This window comes from Crocuta crocuta, unplaced genomic scaffold, assembly GCF_008692635.1.
Source record: "Crocuta crocuta isolate KB4526 unplaced genomic scaffold, BGI_CrCroc_1.0 scaffold29, whole genome shotgun sequence".
Taxonomy (NCBI): Eukaryota; Metazoa; Chordata; class Mammalia; order Carnivora; family Hyaenidae; genus Crocuta; species Crocuta crocuta.
In genome coordinates, this window is record NW_027533280.1 from 3661528 (window position 1) to 3677129 (window position 15602).

The 15602-nt window shown below is 47.0% G+C and overlaps 1 protein-coding gene and 1 pseudogene across 3 annotated transcripts in view; one reads left to right on the plus strand and one right to left on the minus strand.

Annotated features, from left to right (window-relative positions):
• MLXIP (MLX interacting protein) overlaps positions 1 to 15595 on the minus strand; it is a 62282-nt gene extending 46687 nt beyond the window's left edge. For all 3 annotated transcript variants that reach the window (XM_077748096.1, XM_077748095.1, XM_077748094.1), the window contains exon 1: positions 15379 to 15595. In XM_077748096.1, the coding sequence (XP_077604222.1) occupies positions 15379 to 15545 (167 nt within the window). In that variant the 5' untranslated portion in view covers positions 15546 to 15595. The remainder of the gene's footprint in view (positions 1 to 15378) is intronic.
• LOC144218223 (adiponectin receptor protein 1 pseudogene) lies at positions 897 to 2029 on the plus strand (annotated as a pseudogene).
• Positions 15596 to 15602: the final 7 nt, after the last annotated feature.

A 15602-nucleotide genomic window follows, 5' to 3' on the forward strand; every position in this document is an offset into this window, starting at 1 on the left:
CCCCAGAATAGCTAATACTTGAACTCAGACATTAAACTATAAATTGAAGCAAAATTTAAAAGTGGAACTCACATATTAGTTCAGATTTCTTCCAATTTTTCAGATATGCCCAATCTCATAACACTGGGCTCACATTCCCAAATACGAAGAATCACCTGAAGCTGAGTGGCGGGTGCTCACCCTTAGACCCAGCGAACATTCCACCACTCCCTATGGCCTTTCCATCCATCACTGAGGCAATATCAATTGCAGTTGTATGTTTATGTGGTTTTTCACAATAAAAAAATTTCTCTGCAGCCATGACTTTATCAAAAGGAGGAAAATGCAAGTTACAGGTGGCTCAGTCACTTCCTGGCCCGGTGGGCACTTGCATTTGTAGCCCCTGACTCATACAATGTTAACAGGAAAAAAGGTCTTAACAGAATAATCTCAAGAGACGGTGATCTGGCAAGCTAGGGGGCAAGCTGGAGAGGCAGGTCATTTTCCCAACCATTCTCTCATTTACTATACACAGAAGAGGTAGAAGATAATGAATTATGAAATTTCTAGACACTGACATATTTAAATCTTGAAGATCATATATAGTCCAGTGCTTCCCAAGTCAGACTTCCTAAAGATAATGTTGAAAACCAGAAGTGTTTTAAGTATTTGTTTAAATGACAGCTCTACTGTGACATAATCTTCAAGCCATGAAATTTTTCCTTTAGAAGTGTTCACTGGGGTAGCCGAAGATCCAGGGGTGCTTGGCCACAGGATGTAACACTGGGGACCATGGGCCCCAGCAAAGCCCGTCCACAGTCCTGTTTACCATCAAAGGGAGATCTCTGTCCCCTGGGGCTGAGAGGCCCCCAACATTTCCCCAAGCTGAAGCTGCAGGGTATTGAGATGCCAGCCAGATGTCTTCTCACATAGGATCTGCGGTGGCACAGGACAATGGAGCTCCTACCAGTGACAGGGAAACAGACACAGTGTAGCTGGCTGAACTGGGACCCCTGCTAGAAGAAAAGGGCAAATGAGTAACTGTCAACCCACCCAAGGCTGAAGAAAAGCAAGCACACCCAGAACCCCAGGGGAGGAGGAAGAGGTAGAGGGGGATCCGGTATGGACACTTCCCCTGCAAGCCCACCATGCCATGAAGAAGATGGAGGAGTTTGTATATAAGGTCTGGGAGGGATGCTAAAGGGTCATCCCATATGATGTATGCCCTGCCTGGCCGAAGGACAATGACTACTTGCTACATGACCAGGGACCACCTATGCCCTCCTACCGGGCTTGCTTCAAGAGCATTTTCCGCATCCATACAGAAACTGGCAACATCTGGACCCGTCTGCTTGGTTTTGTGCTGTTTCTCTTTTTGGGAATCTTGACCATGCTCAGACCAAATATGTACTTCATGTCTCTTCTACAGGAGAAGGTGGTTTCTGGGATGTTCTTTTTGGGTGCAGTGCTCTGCCTCAGCTTCTCCTGGCTCTTTCACACCATCTATTGTCATTCAGAGACAGTCTCTCAGACTTTTTCCAAGCTGGGTTATTCAGGGATTGCTCTGCTGATTATGGGGAGCTCTGTCCCCTGGCTCTATTACTCCTTCTACTGCTCCCCACAGCCACAGCTCATCCACCTGTCCATCGTCTGTGTCCCGGGCACTTCTGCCACCACTGTGGCACAGTGGTAGTGGTGTGCCACTCCTAAGCACTGGCAGACAAGAGCAGGAGTGTTCCTAGGACTTGGCTTGAGCGGTGTTGTGCCCACCATGCACTTTACTATTGCTCAGGGCTTTGTCAGGGACACCACAGTGTGCCAGATGGGCTGGTTCTTCTTGACGGCCATGATGTATGCCACCAGAGCTGGCCTTCAGGCTGCTGGAATTCCTGAGCGCTTCTTTCCTGGAAAATCTGACACATGGTTCCAGTCTCATCAAATTTTCCATGCTGGTGGTGCAGCAGCCTCTGTCCACTTCCATAGGGTCTCCAACCTTCAGGAATTTCAATATGGGCTAGAGGGGGGCTGTACTGATGACTCCCTTCTCTGAGCCTTCCCACCTGAGGGGTGGAGGAGAAACTTCCCAAGTGCTTTTACAAATAACCTCTTTGTTGACATGAGAGGAAGAGTCTGAGTTGTCTGTTTCTAGAAGAAACTTCTTAGAGAACTCAGTACGAAGCAAGCTTCAGCCCACCGGGCAATAAACTCTCTAGTTCCCTAGCTGAGGAGGGTGGGGATGGTCCGACTTAGCCATGCCCGCGCCTCAGCAGTCCCCTTCATTGGCAAGGCAACTACCATTCCCTCACAGAGACAGTACTTCAAAGCTCATGTTGAGATTTTACCCCTCCTCCAACCATTTTGGGAAAAAATGATGGATTAGGACTCTTCAGAAATCCTGTTTCTGGAAGAAAACGTCCCTTGCTTACCCCCATCCTTACTTGGTTACCTGGCTTATAACAGGCCATCCATTTTTGCAGCATACTTTTCAAAAACAGTTAGAACCTGGTCTTATCTTTCTAAGGCCTGGATCTGCTTTTACAGCAGGAAGAACAAAGCCACCAACTTTTACGTAGCCCGGCTAATCATGGAAGTGTGTTTGGGCTTCCATGACTTTTAATTTTCTTGGCAGGATAATGTAAACTTAAAATGGGGAAAGGTATTTAATACTTACTACTAAGCTTTAGAAAGAAACTTGCTATCATTGCTATGTATCTTGATGCAAAGACTATGATGATAATAAAATAAAGTACAGAAGACACTTGGCATTCAAAGAAAAAAATAAGTAAACAAATGAATAAAAATAAAAATGTTCACCGGGGCGCCTGACTGGCTGAGTTAGTGGAGTGTGAGACTCTTGATCTTGGGGTAGTAAGTTCAAGCCCCACGTTGGGTGTAGAGATTACTTAAAAATAAAATCTTAAAAAATAAAAAACAAAATACGATAAAAGTGTTCACCAGTTTTTAGTACGTTCACCAAGTGGATGATCATCACCATTCTCTAATCCTCACGCTCATCACTCCTTCAAAAACCTCACACCCATGAGTTGTGAGGATCCACTCTTCCATCTCCATGGCCACAGCTACTCCACTCCTCTGTTTTATGAGTTTGCCTGCACATTTCAGATAAATGGGATCGTGACAGGTGGTTCTTTGTGTCTGGCCTCCTAGGATAACATTTGTTGTTGTTGTTGATGTTTAAGTTTATTTATTTATGAGAGATAGAGACAGCATGAGTGGGGGAGGGGCACAGAGAGAGACGCAGAATCTGAAGCAGGCTCCAGGCTTTGAGCTGTTAGCACAGAGCCCGATGCGGGGCTTGAACTCACAGACTGTGAGATCATGACCTGAGCCGAAGTTGGACTCTTAACCGACTGAGCTACCCAGGCGCCCCCCTAGGATAACATTTTTAAGGCACATTCATGTTGCAGCATACATTACAACACCATTCCAAAAGTTGTCTTCAATATTTTTAAAAGTATTTATTTGCCCATGAATAAAGTCATAGTGGTCATTCTTTAAAGAAATGCATTTTTCCTCATTTTGCAAACAATAGAAAAAATCCAAATATATAGAAAAATTGGAAAAATTATATGGTGCACACCCATGAACCCACAACCTGTATGCGACAATTAATACTTCAATATATTTACTTCATCACAAATTCATCTACCCATCCATCCACCTTACTGGTTTTTAAGCAATGGTTCTCAAAGTGAGCTGGAGAGCCTGAGGTTCCCTGAGGACCTTCTGGGGGGTCAATGATGGCAAAACTATTTTCAAAATAATACTAAGCGGCTATTTTCCTTTTCCCATTTCGCGCTCTCAAGAGTGTATGGTGACAGTCTGCAGACGTGTGTCACTGCAGCTGACGAGAGTCGAGGAGGGTGGCCAGCTGTCTCCAAACCAAACATCAGCTGAATGGTAGAAGAGGTTTGCAAGTGTGGAGAACAATGTCACTCTGCTCATTTTTGCAGAAAACAATCATTTTCTACAAAAATGTTATTTATGTTAACGCCTAATGGGTTTATTATTTTTTTTAATGCTTTAACAAATATTTTAAAGTTTTCTCAGTTTCATTTCTCACATGGTAAACGTCAACAGACACACCCCACATGATCAAAAGCTCTTTGGGGTTTCTAATATTTAAGAGCATGAAGGGGTCTTGAGACTGAAGGTTTAAGGGCTGTTACCTTAAAGCACTTCAGAGTAAGATGCAGACGTCTGTACACCTGGTCCCTAACACATCAGCATGCATAACATCAGCCAGACTTCAACATGTGTCAATGGTTCGTTTTGTTTTGGGTAAGATTCACATACAATAAAATGTACAAATTTTAAGTGTGCTGTTCTCGCTCAATGAGTTCTGACAAATATATACTCAATCCCCTATCAAGATTACCCCCATCCCGGAAAATTCTCTTGTGCCTCCCTCCAGTCAGTCCCCGCTCCAACCTCCCTCAGAAGCCAAGTACTGGTGTGATTTTTTTCACTTTGGTTTCAGCTATTCTAGAACTTCATGTAAATGAAATCACATCTACTGTTCAGAGGAAGGTTTATTTCATTGAACACAGTGTTCATCGTGTTTTTGCACATACCAGTAATGACCTTTTTTATTGCTGAATGCAAATTGTTTCTACAACAACCTCTCTCAAAAACATAAGGGCCACTGAAGATAAATAAGGTTGGTAACTATGGCTCTAGTCTAAGCTCATTCCCCCCCCCCGCCTCTCTCCCCCCAGTTAGAGACACACTGGCACGGACGAGCTGAGATACGTCACTAGCCAGCGGCACCACCGTCCTGTAGCGCCCAGCTCAACCACCCCTCTACCACGTTCCCGCCACTTCCTATTCTCACCTGAGAAGAAAGTTCCCATCTCAATCTGTAAGAGAAGTTTATTACAGGAAATGGAAAATCAATACCCAGATGATGAAGGTACTAGGTTTCCCTCAAAAACATGTCTGTCGATGAATGGATACACAAATGTAGTATGTTAATACACAGGACACTACTTAGCAAGCGCAAGGAGTAAAATTCAGATAGATATATACTACCAGGTGGACGAACCTTGAAAACAGGATGCTAAGTGAAAAAAGCCAGACATAAAAGGCCACATATGGCATGATTCCATTTATATGAAATGTCCAGAAAAGGCAAATCTAGAGACACAGAAAGCCAATCAGTGCATGTCTGGGGCTAAGGTGGGAACTGGGATCAAACGTAAAACGACAGGTGAGACCTCAGGAGGGAGATGGAAGCTAGTTCTAAAACTGGATTGGGATGACTGCACGACTAACAAATCAATAAACTGTATACTTAAGACGAATGCATTCTATTGTATATAAATTATACGTTATTACTAACGTATTGCTAAAGAAAAAAAACAACAAAACTTGTCTGCGCAAGTAGATAAGAGTCCTGCTCCAAGGCAGAGAAAGACCTGTTTAATAATTCAAAGAACAAAGGAGGCATTTTAAAAGACCCTGCTTGCTACTCAACTAGCAAAGAGTCGTGTAAAATAGCAAAGTAATACAATCAGATGTTGTTTTAAGAATTCATTGAGGGGCGCCTGGGTGGCTCAGCCGGTTAAGTGTCCAACTTCGGCTCAGGTCATGATCTCATGGTTCGTGGGTTCGAGCCCCGCGTCGGGCTCTGAGCTGACAGCTTGGAGCCTGGAGTCTGCTTCAGATTCTGTGTCTCCCTCTCTCTCTGCCCCTCCCCCACCCATGCTCGGTTTCTCTCTGTCTCAAAAATAAATAAACATTAAAAAAAAGAATTCATTGAAAGTGTTTCATTTCAATAAATAAATAAAAGGGATTTATAAATTAACTTCCTCTAAAAGGTTCTGTATCAAGCTATAAAGGCAGGTCCCACTGCTCAGGAGGAAATGAGGTAGCCCATAGGCAAAGGGGCCCGTTACCACATGAGCACGAGACAAAGTGCTTTAGGCTGCTCTTTTAGAAGCTCGGATATTGGGTAAATTTTAATCTACAAACTAAGTTAATTCCCCTACTTTCTTCGTAAGAAGCTGTTTTTTGTCTTGATGACTGAGTTTGTCTGACGGTGACAAACCAAAAGAGGGCATCTTCTTGCCTATGCCCACAAGCCACAGAGGGAAGGAGCTGTGCCAAGCGTTCAGAACGGACCCTCCAATTCCCCCACAGCAAAGCCATGCTACCTAAACCTCGTGGTCTCCTTCTTCAGTGCAACTAAAACTCCCAAACCTCTGTTTCTACCCGTAGCCTGGTTCTCCCTGCTGTCGGTTTATGAGCTCTCACTGCTTAGCTCCACTCAGATTCTTTATGTTCACTTCTGAGACTCCAAAGCAAACAGAAAGGAATTCTGTTTCTGGAATTGTTTTTCCAGATCTTGGACACCTTCCTGGAGCTATGCTTCTACACTGCCTCTTCCCAGAAGATCTTTCTGGTGATGCAGTCCAACCCCAGACACATGAAGAATGCTAGATTTGGAGAAGTTCCTTCAAGGCGTGTAGATCAGGCAATATTCCTCTACTACAACCAGGCCCAACGGAGCAAAAATATCTTTTGGGATATATGACAGCATATATTTCGCAGGAAAAAACACTACCTCCCAAATGCCAGCTCAAAAGTCCAAAGGCTCCCCTCCATATCTGACCCTCTTGAGAGGCACAGCAGAGGTCTGGGAGGTAAGACGGAGCAGCGTGGACAAGACTACAAGACTGGTCAAGGCTATGAGGGGCCTGCTCTGGCGAGCGCCTCGCTGGACAACCACAGTGCCCTTTCCACTGACAGCCCCCTCGCAGCCCCTCTGGGGGCCCCTCCCACGGCTTGAGTTGCAGGGCACCCATAGCAGACAAGTTTAGTGCACAGCACAGCGGTGTCCTCAGCCACTGCAGCGCACTGGGCCTTCCTCAGCTTCCTCGTTTCAGTGACAGCCCTCATGGTTCCTGCCAAAACCTCCTAGTCGTTGTAGATGTTTGTCTTTCTTTAATCCTCCATGTCCAATCCATTGGCAAGTCCAAAACCCACCTTGAACCCACCCTGTTCTCCCCACCTCCACTGCTGCCATTCTAGTCTGAGAAAGGCCCCACAGCCTCCCATGCGGTGCCCCAGCTTCTACTCTTGCCTCCTATCAACTCGTCTCCTCAGAGCGGCCTCGACAAGCTGCACCCCCCAGAGCAGTGAGCACAAGATCCTAACTTCTCACCAACAGGGCCCCTGCCTCTGAGTCTTATCTTCTACCACTCACCTCACCCTCCACATTCTAGCCATGCTGGCCTTCCTTCTAGTCCCGCGATGTGCCGAGTACATTACACCTTGGGCCTTTGCCTTGGGCTCTTCTACAGCCTGGAGTGACTATCCATGCCTGGCTCCTACTCACCGCTCAGGTTTCAGCTCAACCTAAAATGTTACCTCCTCGGAAGGCTTCTCTGATGAGGAGGATAAAGCATCTGCCCACCCTCTCCCATCCCCCATCACTTTCCTTCTTTCATCACGTTTTACGTTCTTCTTCACTGCACTAACAATATAAACCTGATTTGCTTACCGATTCCCTTTATTAAAATATAAACTCCATGAGGGGAGATGACTCATGTTCCTTGTTTACTACTGTATCTTCAAGGCACCCAACAGAGGCCTGATTAATAACTTCTAGAAGGAAAGAGCCAGACTTGTGCTCTGTGGCCTGTGAGATTCTACTTGAAGAATAAGGGGACAGGTAGTCTCCCCCACCCCCAAACATTTTAACTGGGGGCCATGGGGCCAACTTAGTGAAGCAATTGGCAAACAGCCCTGATAGTAACAGGAAGCTATAAGCAAGGTCTGAATGTGAAACACAGGCCATGGGCGAGCTCTAGTCAGGCACATGCAGAAGCTCCTGTAAGCAGAAGCTTTTATTTTTTTAATGTTTATTTACTTATTTATTTTTGAGACAGAGAGGAAGAGAGAGAATCCCAAGCAGGCTCCACACTGTCAGCACAGAGCCTGATGCGGGACTCAAACTCATGAACCATGAGATCACGACCTGAATTGAAATCAAGAATCGGGCGCTTAACCGACTAAGCCCCCAGGCGCCCTTATGCAGAAGCTCTGATGCAGAGAAGAAACAGCGTTGCGGGTGAGCGAGCCAGCTGGCAGTAGGCTAAGCAAGACTGCGAGGAAAACAGAGGCTGAGAGAAGAGCTGAGTCACTTCACAGGGATGAAGCAGGAAAGAAGGACAAGCCCCCCGCGGCACAGGACCCAGAGAGGCCAGGAACCCAGCTCAGTCCACACTAGTTCAGGCAACGCCAGGAACCCTGGAATCATCATGAGGTTACCAGCACCCTTCCCAATCCTTGCAGTAAACCCCTAGCACACAGGTGAGCACAAGGGGCCCCTGCTCCATGCAGCTGGAAGAGTTCTGCCTAAATAAGACACAGGCCTAGAGTTCTAACCATAGACAGAATTCCAACAAAAATGGAAAATATCATCTAAGAGGTCTGCTGTCTGCACTGCACATATTATATCCAAGAAATGGGAGCTCACACTGAATTTTTCATCAGTGTATAACACCTTAAAAATAAGTAAAATTAGGGCGCCTGGGTGGCTCGGTCAATTGAGTCCAACTCAGGTCATGATCCCAGGGTCATGGGATAGATAGGGCCCCACGTCCAGCTGCATGCTGAGAGTGAGGCCTCTCTCCCTCTCTCTCCTGCTCATGCTCTAAAATTTTTTTAGAAAGTAAAATTAACCTTCTACAATTTCCTAGCAACTGTAGTGAGGACTAAGGCTAAGTAAGACCCATTTTACAAACTTTTCATTATATAACCAGGGCCCTCCTATCAGTAGATCCCCTGAACTGGCACCTACTACGCCCAGCATTAAATTGACAAAACTTGAGAATGAGCTGCTATGCTTTCCTGTGGTTGAGGAAGAGCTAAAAATGCCTTTTTATAGCTCAGTCATGTGTTTCAAAACATGACCTCAAAAAACATTTCAAACCAGGCTATATGGCTGCTATAAGAAATGACCACAAAAAAGAGTGGCTTAAAATGCTACCTATTTATAGGTACCAGGGTGGGCTCAGTTGGTTAGGCACCCAACTCTGAATTCTGGCTCAGGTCATGATCGCACAGTTCACGGGATCGAGCCCTGTGTCGGGCTCTGCACTGACAGCACGAAGCCTGCTTTCTCCTTCTCTTTCTCTTAGAGTGCCCTCCTCTGCACTCTAATGTACGTGTGTGTGCACGCACATGTGTGCACACGCATGCTCTCTCTCTCTCTCTCAAAACAAACAACAACAAAAAAATACCACCTACTTATTACCTTAAGGTTCCAGGGGTCAGAAGTCTGACATGGGTCTCACTGGGCTAAAATCAAGATATCGGCACGGCTGGGTTCCCTCTGAAGCTCTAGGGCAGAATATATTTCCTGCCTTTTCCAGCATCTGGAGGCACCCACATTCCTCAGCACACTCTGCCCCTCCTCCGTCTTCAGAGCCAGCGACATCAGGCCAGGCCTTCTCCTGCTGCTCTCTCTCTGCTTCTCTCCGATTTCCTCTCCTATTTTTATGGACCTCTGTGATTACAGCAGGCCCACCCAGATAGCCCACAGTAATTTCCTCATTTTAGAGGTAGCTGATTAGTGGGGCGCCTGGTTGGGTCAGTTGGTAGAGCATGCAACTCTTGATCTCGGGGCCATGAGTTCGAGACTCACATTGGGTGTGGAGCCTACTTTTAAAACAAATCAATCGATTAATAATTTATAAATAAATAAATCAACAGTCCAAGTGGGTCACAAAACAAATACCACGCAATGAAAGCATTCATCCTGCTGTCCCAGTCTCTACTAACATCCCCTAAAGCCCTGTTCCACAGAGCTTGTGTTTGTCTTTACACAAGTGAAGATAAATAGGTTCACCAAGGACAAGTTTATGATGTTGGCTTCAAGGTCCCTGAGCTTCCCTTTTCAATCCCACATGTATTTCTTAATCACCCAGGATGTACCAGACATTGCGAGGGTCTGTGGGAAAGTCAAAGGTGAAGACAGCATGAACCATGTCAAGCGTGTCAGGTCTACATAATGATTCAGGGGCAGAATCAATAAGGGTTGTGGATTTACAAAGGAATGTGGCGTCCACTCCTTTTGGGAAGCCTTAACAGGGCAACAGTGCTTGAGCCGAGTCTTGAAGGAAGGGTAGGATTTCATGGGTGGTGAAGAGCACGGAGCATTAGAAGGGCACGGAGCAGCCCAAGACATTCCTTTTCCCCACCTTGGTTTCCCCAGGCCTTACTTTTTTTTTTTTTTAACTAAAGAAAAATTTTTTTTATGTTTATTTATTATTGAGACAGAGAGAAACAGAGCATGAATGGGGGAGGGGCAGAGAGAGAGGGAGACACAGAATCTGAAGCAGCTCCAGGCCCTGAGCTGTCAACACAGAGCCCGATGAGGAGCTTGAACCCCCAAACTGTGAGATCAAGACCTGAGCCGAAGTCAGACGCTTAACCAGCTGAGCCACCCAGGTGCCCCTCCACAGGCCTTACTTTAGAAGGACTGGCACTTTTACCTCCTAACAGAACCACAGGCTTTTGTGAACAGATGCGGGAGGCAACTTTTCAGTTCCAGAGTCACTGGCCTGGACAAGCTGCCTTACCTCAGCAACAAGGCCAATTAACTCCTAAACCTGGGGTGGGGGATTATTTTTTTAATATGAAAAATGAGGATTCCACCACCACCCACCGAAGAAGGCTATTGTAAGAGCTGCGTAAGATCATGTAAAGGGAATCCAGGACACAGCAGCGCTCAGTTACTGTGAATTCTTTTTTTTTTTTTTAATGTTTCTTTATTTCTGAGCGAGCGAGCGAGAGAGAGAGAGACAGTATGAGCAGGGGAGGGTCAGAGAAAGAGGGAGACACAGAATCTGAAACAGGTTGCAGGCTCTGAGCTGGCTGTCAGCACAGAGACCGACGCAGGGCTCGAACCCATGAACCATGAGATCGTGACCTGAGCCAAAGTCAGGCACTTAACCGACTGAGCCACCCAGGCGCCCCAGTTGGTGTGAATTCTTGTCTCTTCTTCCACCCTAGCAAACAACCCCAAACCTTGTTTCCTAGACTTTTCCCAATTTTATCGCCCTTCTTTGCCCTTCCATCAGGATGGCAATTAGCCAATCAGCCTCGACATGAAAAGGAAATCTGCTCCTAGACCACTAAGGGAACAAGGCAGAGAAAAGAATTACTGGGGCTTCCTGCTGGGGAATATGGTCCATAACTGTTGACAGTTAACATGGGGAAGGGGAGATAAATATTAACCCTGATGTCAGGGGAAACTATCCACACTTACAGCGATTATATAAACTCTCAATCTCAGTGCTGCCATCAGAGCCGGTTCACAATTTTTGTTGCAGCCCTTGCTAATTATTCTACCACTGTCTGTTTATCTACCCCCCACCCCTAGTTCCTGAGCTCCTCAAGGACAGACACTGCCTTTGTCATCTCTGTAACCCTCATTCCCACCTCAGTGCACGCCCCTCAGTGCACACTATATAATGCTCAAAAACTGCAAAAAAAAAAATGCAAAAGAAGAAAACCTGTTTATTATCTTTGGCATGGTTGCAGAGTAGTAAACTGAGTCATTTGTGTGAATGGTGCTCATTTACAACTAGTTACCACACCTAGCTTTAGAAAGTTCCTCTACTGAAAGCTTAAAACTTTGAGCTCACCGTGCTCTAAACCTTTAAACCGTGCTACTCCTTAAGTCTGGCCGAGATTCCCACCCTGGGTTAGGAACAGAGAGTTCCTATACAGAGTATACTTATACAGGGGTACATTTTAGAAATTTGTATCCCAAGGCTATCTTACAAGTCCAAATTAAAGGTCTCTTCAGATATCCACTTAAGCAGAAACCCATTGTCCAGAAAGCTACTGCTTATCCCTAAATACATAAAGAGAACACCTCTAACCCTCCAGAAACATTCACACCTAGGCTCCCCAATAAAGAGTTACATAAAAAGGAAGAGAAGTGAAACCAAAACCAACCACAAAAAGCTATCTACTAGATGTGCTCAGAATCTGTGTGTGAGTTACATGTGTGGCATTCCTTAAAATGCTAAGAGGACAAGAACCATGAACTATGTTCTAGAGTCCATAGCTCCATTGTGGACCGTGGAAAGCACGGGCAAAGCAAGAATACATCTATTTAGCATTTGTCAAGCAAGCATTTCGAAGCCACACTAAAATACCCCACTCAGATACGTTATTTCCTTCAGTTTACAGAGGAGGAACCTGAGGACACAGAATCGGATCCAGCCTGTGAAGTCTCTTCTTGTTTCTTACTGGACACATTCACAGACATTATCTCAGTTCATCCACACATCCACCCTGCAAGAGATTTTTATCCCTCCCAGTTTACAGTGGCAGACAGGAAGGCCTTGATAAAGGTAAACCATGGGCTTTTTTTCCCCATCATCTATCACCTAAGCTTGCTTTGGGGAAAGGCAACTTCTTCCCCTCCAAAATGGCCCAGTAACTGAGCACACACTGTAGGACGCCTTTGCTACAGGGCTCGCGTCACAGAGTGGGAAGGACATGGATTCTAAGGCAGGTCACTGGGCACGCTCACACACAGTCCCCGCTCCTCAAACCCCCTATCTTTCCATCCAGAGTCAATCTTGCCAAAGACTTTTTAAGGGTTCAAGACTTTGCATGTTCAGGAACAGATTCTATTCAGAATTCCTGGACCACTTCACAGGACTGGGGAAAAAATAACCACAGCTTCCCCAGCATTTAGTTCCTCCCCCAAAGAGCTGTTGAACCTCATCTGGAAACAGCTGGGAGACAGCAGTGAACAGGAAACCAAAAAAAAAAAAAAAAAAAAAAAAAAAGCCAGCACAGAGTGTACCAGGGAGAGTTAGGCAGCTAGAATCAAGAGGCCAGGGAACAGACAGGAAGCTGAGGTTAGAAAGAGCTTAGGCCAGAAACAGTCTTGCAGGAGAGGAGGCCCTGCCGTGTCCTTCCTCTAGGCCCAAGGAGAAGGAGAAAACGTGGAAAACAGTGGTGAGGGCTCGAACCCCGCGGAAAGGGAAGTGAGACCACCAGTGAGATCAGTGTGCTTCCCTCCCTGCCCCCATCTCAACCCTCCTCTGAAAGCCAGCTAGTGGTCAGAACAGGACAGCTGAGGTCAGAAACTCACTTCTGTTCTGTGGCATTCTGTGCCAGAGGCTACAGCCCAGACAACTGGTTTTGAGTCATTCCTCTGCCAACCTGTACCATGGCTCCCCACGGCCCACTGAACTCAGGGGCAATCAAACCAGCCTCACACGGAGAGACAAAGAGTATCTTCATGAGAAATTACTAGGCAGATACCCACTGGGGGTCTGCAGTGGCAGGACTTGAGCACAGGGAACTACAGCAAAGCAACAAAGCCAGCGGGGCTGGAGGTCTTGAAGAGCAAGGTAAGGGTGCCTTTGGCAATCAAGAAACTTAACTGAGCAATGGCTAGTTGCCAAAATATTTTTGAAAGAAGTGGAGGGGGGGAATGCCATTACTAAAATTCTTTGGTGTTATTTAATAATAAGCCTGTAGGTTATCCAAACTGAGGGCATACGGAAGTCGGGTTTATTTTTCCTTTAGCAGAGCTTAGGTGAGATCTTTCTACCCCATGCCTCCTGCTGCATAATCATCCCTTCTCTCCCTGTACATGAATAAGTTTATATTAAAATAAAGAAAAGGATTAAGTTCTCTTAATAAAACACAGTCCTGTCTTTCACCTATAGGTTTCTTTGAAAAGGCTCTCGTGGTGTCTGCTACAATCTAGGTGGGTTTGATTCCAACGAAGCGCTCAAATTTTGAGACTGAGTAAGCAGGGCTAAAAAAGAGGGCAGAAGGCTGCAATCTCAATTCCATTTCAAAAAAAAAAAGAACATCTTCACAGGCTCAGTGCCAGCTCAAACTGGCAAGACCAGAGAATCGGAGCAGAGCCTGACCAATATGCCACGCAAGGGGGATGGGAGGGGAGCCATGGGTAACGTACTGCAGCCATGTGGCCAGCAAACCACCAGGGAAACCTTCAAGAGAGGAAATGGGGTGGGGGTGGGGGGGGTTGTTTCAGGAACATAACAAAAGAACAAGTTGACTAATCATTTATTCCAGTGGGGGAAAATGCCACCCAGAGCCATGTTTTAACTTTAGGTAAATGGGTAATGTTTTAACTTGGATGTATCTGGGTTTAAAGGCGCTCCAAAAAAACAAAAACAAAAACAAAAAAAGGAGTGGGGGGTGGGGGGCATGTACCTACTTTTCTTCATGCTGTTTCTGGAGCCTCCAAGGAAACGTTTCCCGTGCCGCCTACAGAGCAGACCTAAGACGGCCCAAGCCAGTCCAGCTACTAATGCAATCACCCCCACTCAGCAGAGATCCTACCATGAGCCTGGTGCAGGACTTGACCGCTCTGCACTGCAGCCGGCCCAGAGAAGTTCTGTTGCTGAGGCAGAAGCTGCTGGGCACAAATACCTAATGTGCACACCAAAGAAGGACGAGAGACTGGAAAGACAGTTTCTCTCACGAGGGCCAGGTAGATCTATGACTTAGAAAAAGGGATGTCTGCCCAGAGCTGGGTCCGCTTGTCAGGACGGTGCCTGGGATGCCCGCCCTCAACAATGCCATCTCCATATAAAGTTTCAGGGCTGACCACAGAACCTCCCAACTTGCCAGGTGGGCGGACTGCACCTCCAACAGCTGGGGTTCCAAAAGTCTACCTAGGAGGCACCCAGGCTGGCCGCTAAGGTGGGAGAGGGTGTCCCAGTAAGGTGGATGTGAGAAGACCCCGCCTCCCTCCCTCTGCTGGGACAGTAAGTGGCTAACATTTAAGGAGCACCTAATTTTGTGTCAGGCAGTGGGATAAAAGCACTACCTACCTCGTCCCATCCCCAAAATAGCCAATGGAGGCTGATACTACTGTCATCCCCTCTTCATAAAGGAGGAAACAGGCTCCGAGATTTCACACAACCATTACCTACTGGAACCAGCACTTAGGCCGCCCCTGGACAGGTGCTTCTAACCACCGCTGTATACTGCCGGGAGCACACAAAGCATCTGGGGGACAGGGGTGGCGGGTCGAGCAACACAAGGTGCAGCCGGTATTTACATCTCTTTCGTGTCCAAAATCGGTGGCCTCGGGACACTGGAGGGGAGGGAGGGCCTGGATGGGGAACGTGAAGCCGGAAGAACCCAAGCACTGCCGGCAGGGGAAGAGGCCAGGACACCGACCCCTCTCGCTGCCACCGAGGATCCCAGACCCATAAACACTCCCAAGGGGACAAGAGCCGATGGGAATGCGTGCAGCCCAGAGGTCTCTGGCGGCCGAGCCTTCCGCGCTGGTTTTGTCAAAGTGGGAAGCTCCACTCGAGAGGTGGGGCCGGCCCGGGGCCGCCGCCGGGTCCCTACCTGTAGGCCAGGGTCATGCACTCGAAGAGTTTGGTGAGCGACGCGTCGATGGACAGGTGGCAGGAGCTCGTCTTGCCGAAGCTGTAGGTCTGGCACGTCTGCTTGTTGACCGTGTCGAAATCGTAGCCCTTCTTGGGCGGGTGCTCGCGGTGCGGCGACGACACCATGAAGTGGCCGCTGTGGATGATCTGCTGGCGGCGCGGAGGCTCCTCGCGGCCAGGCCC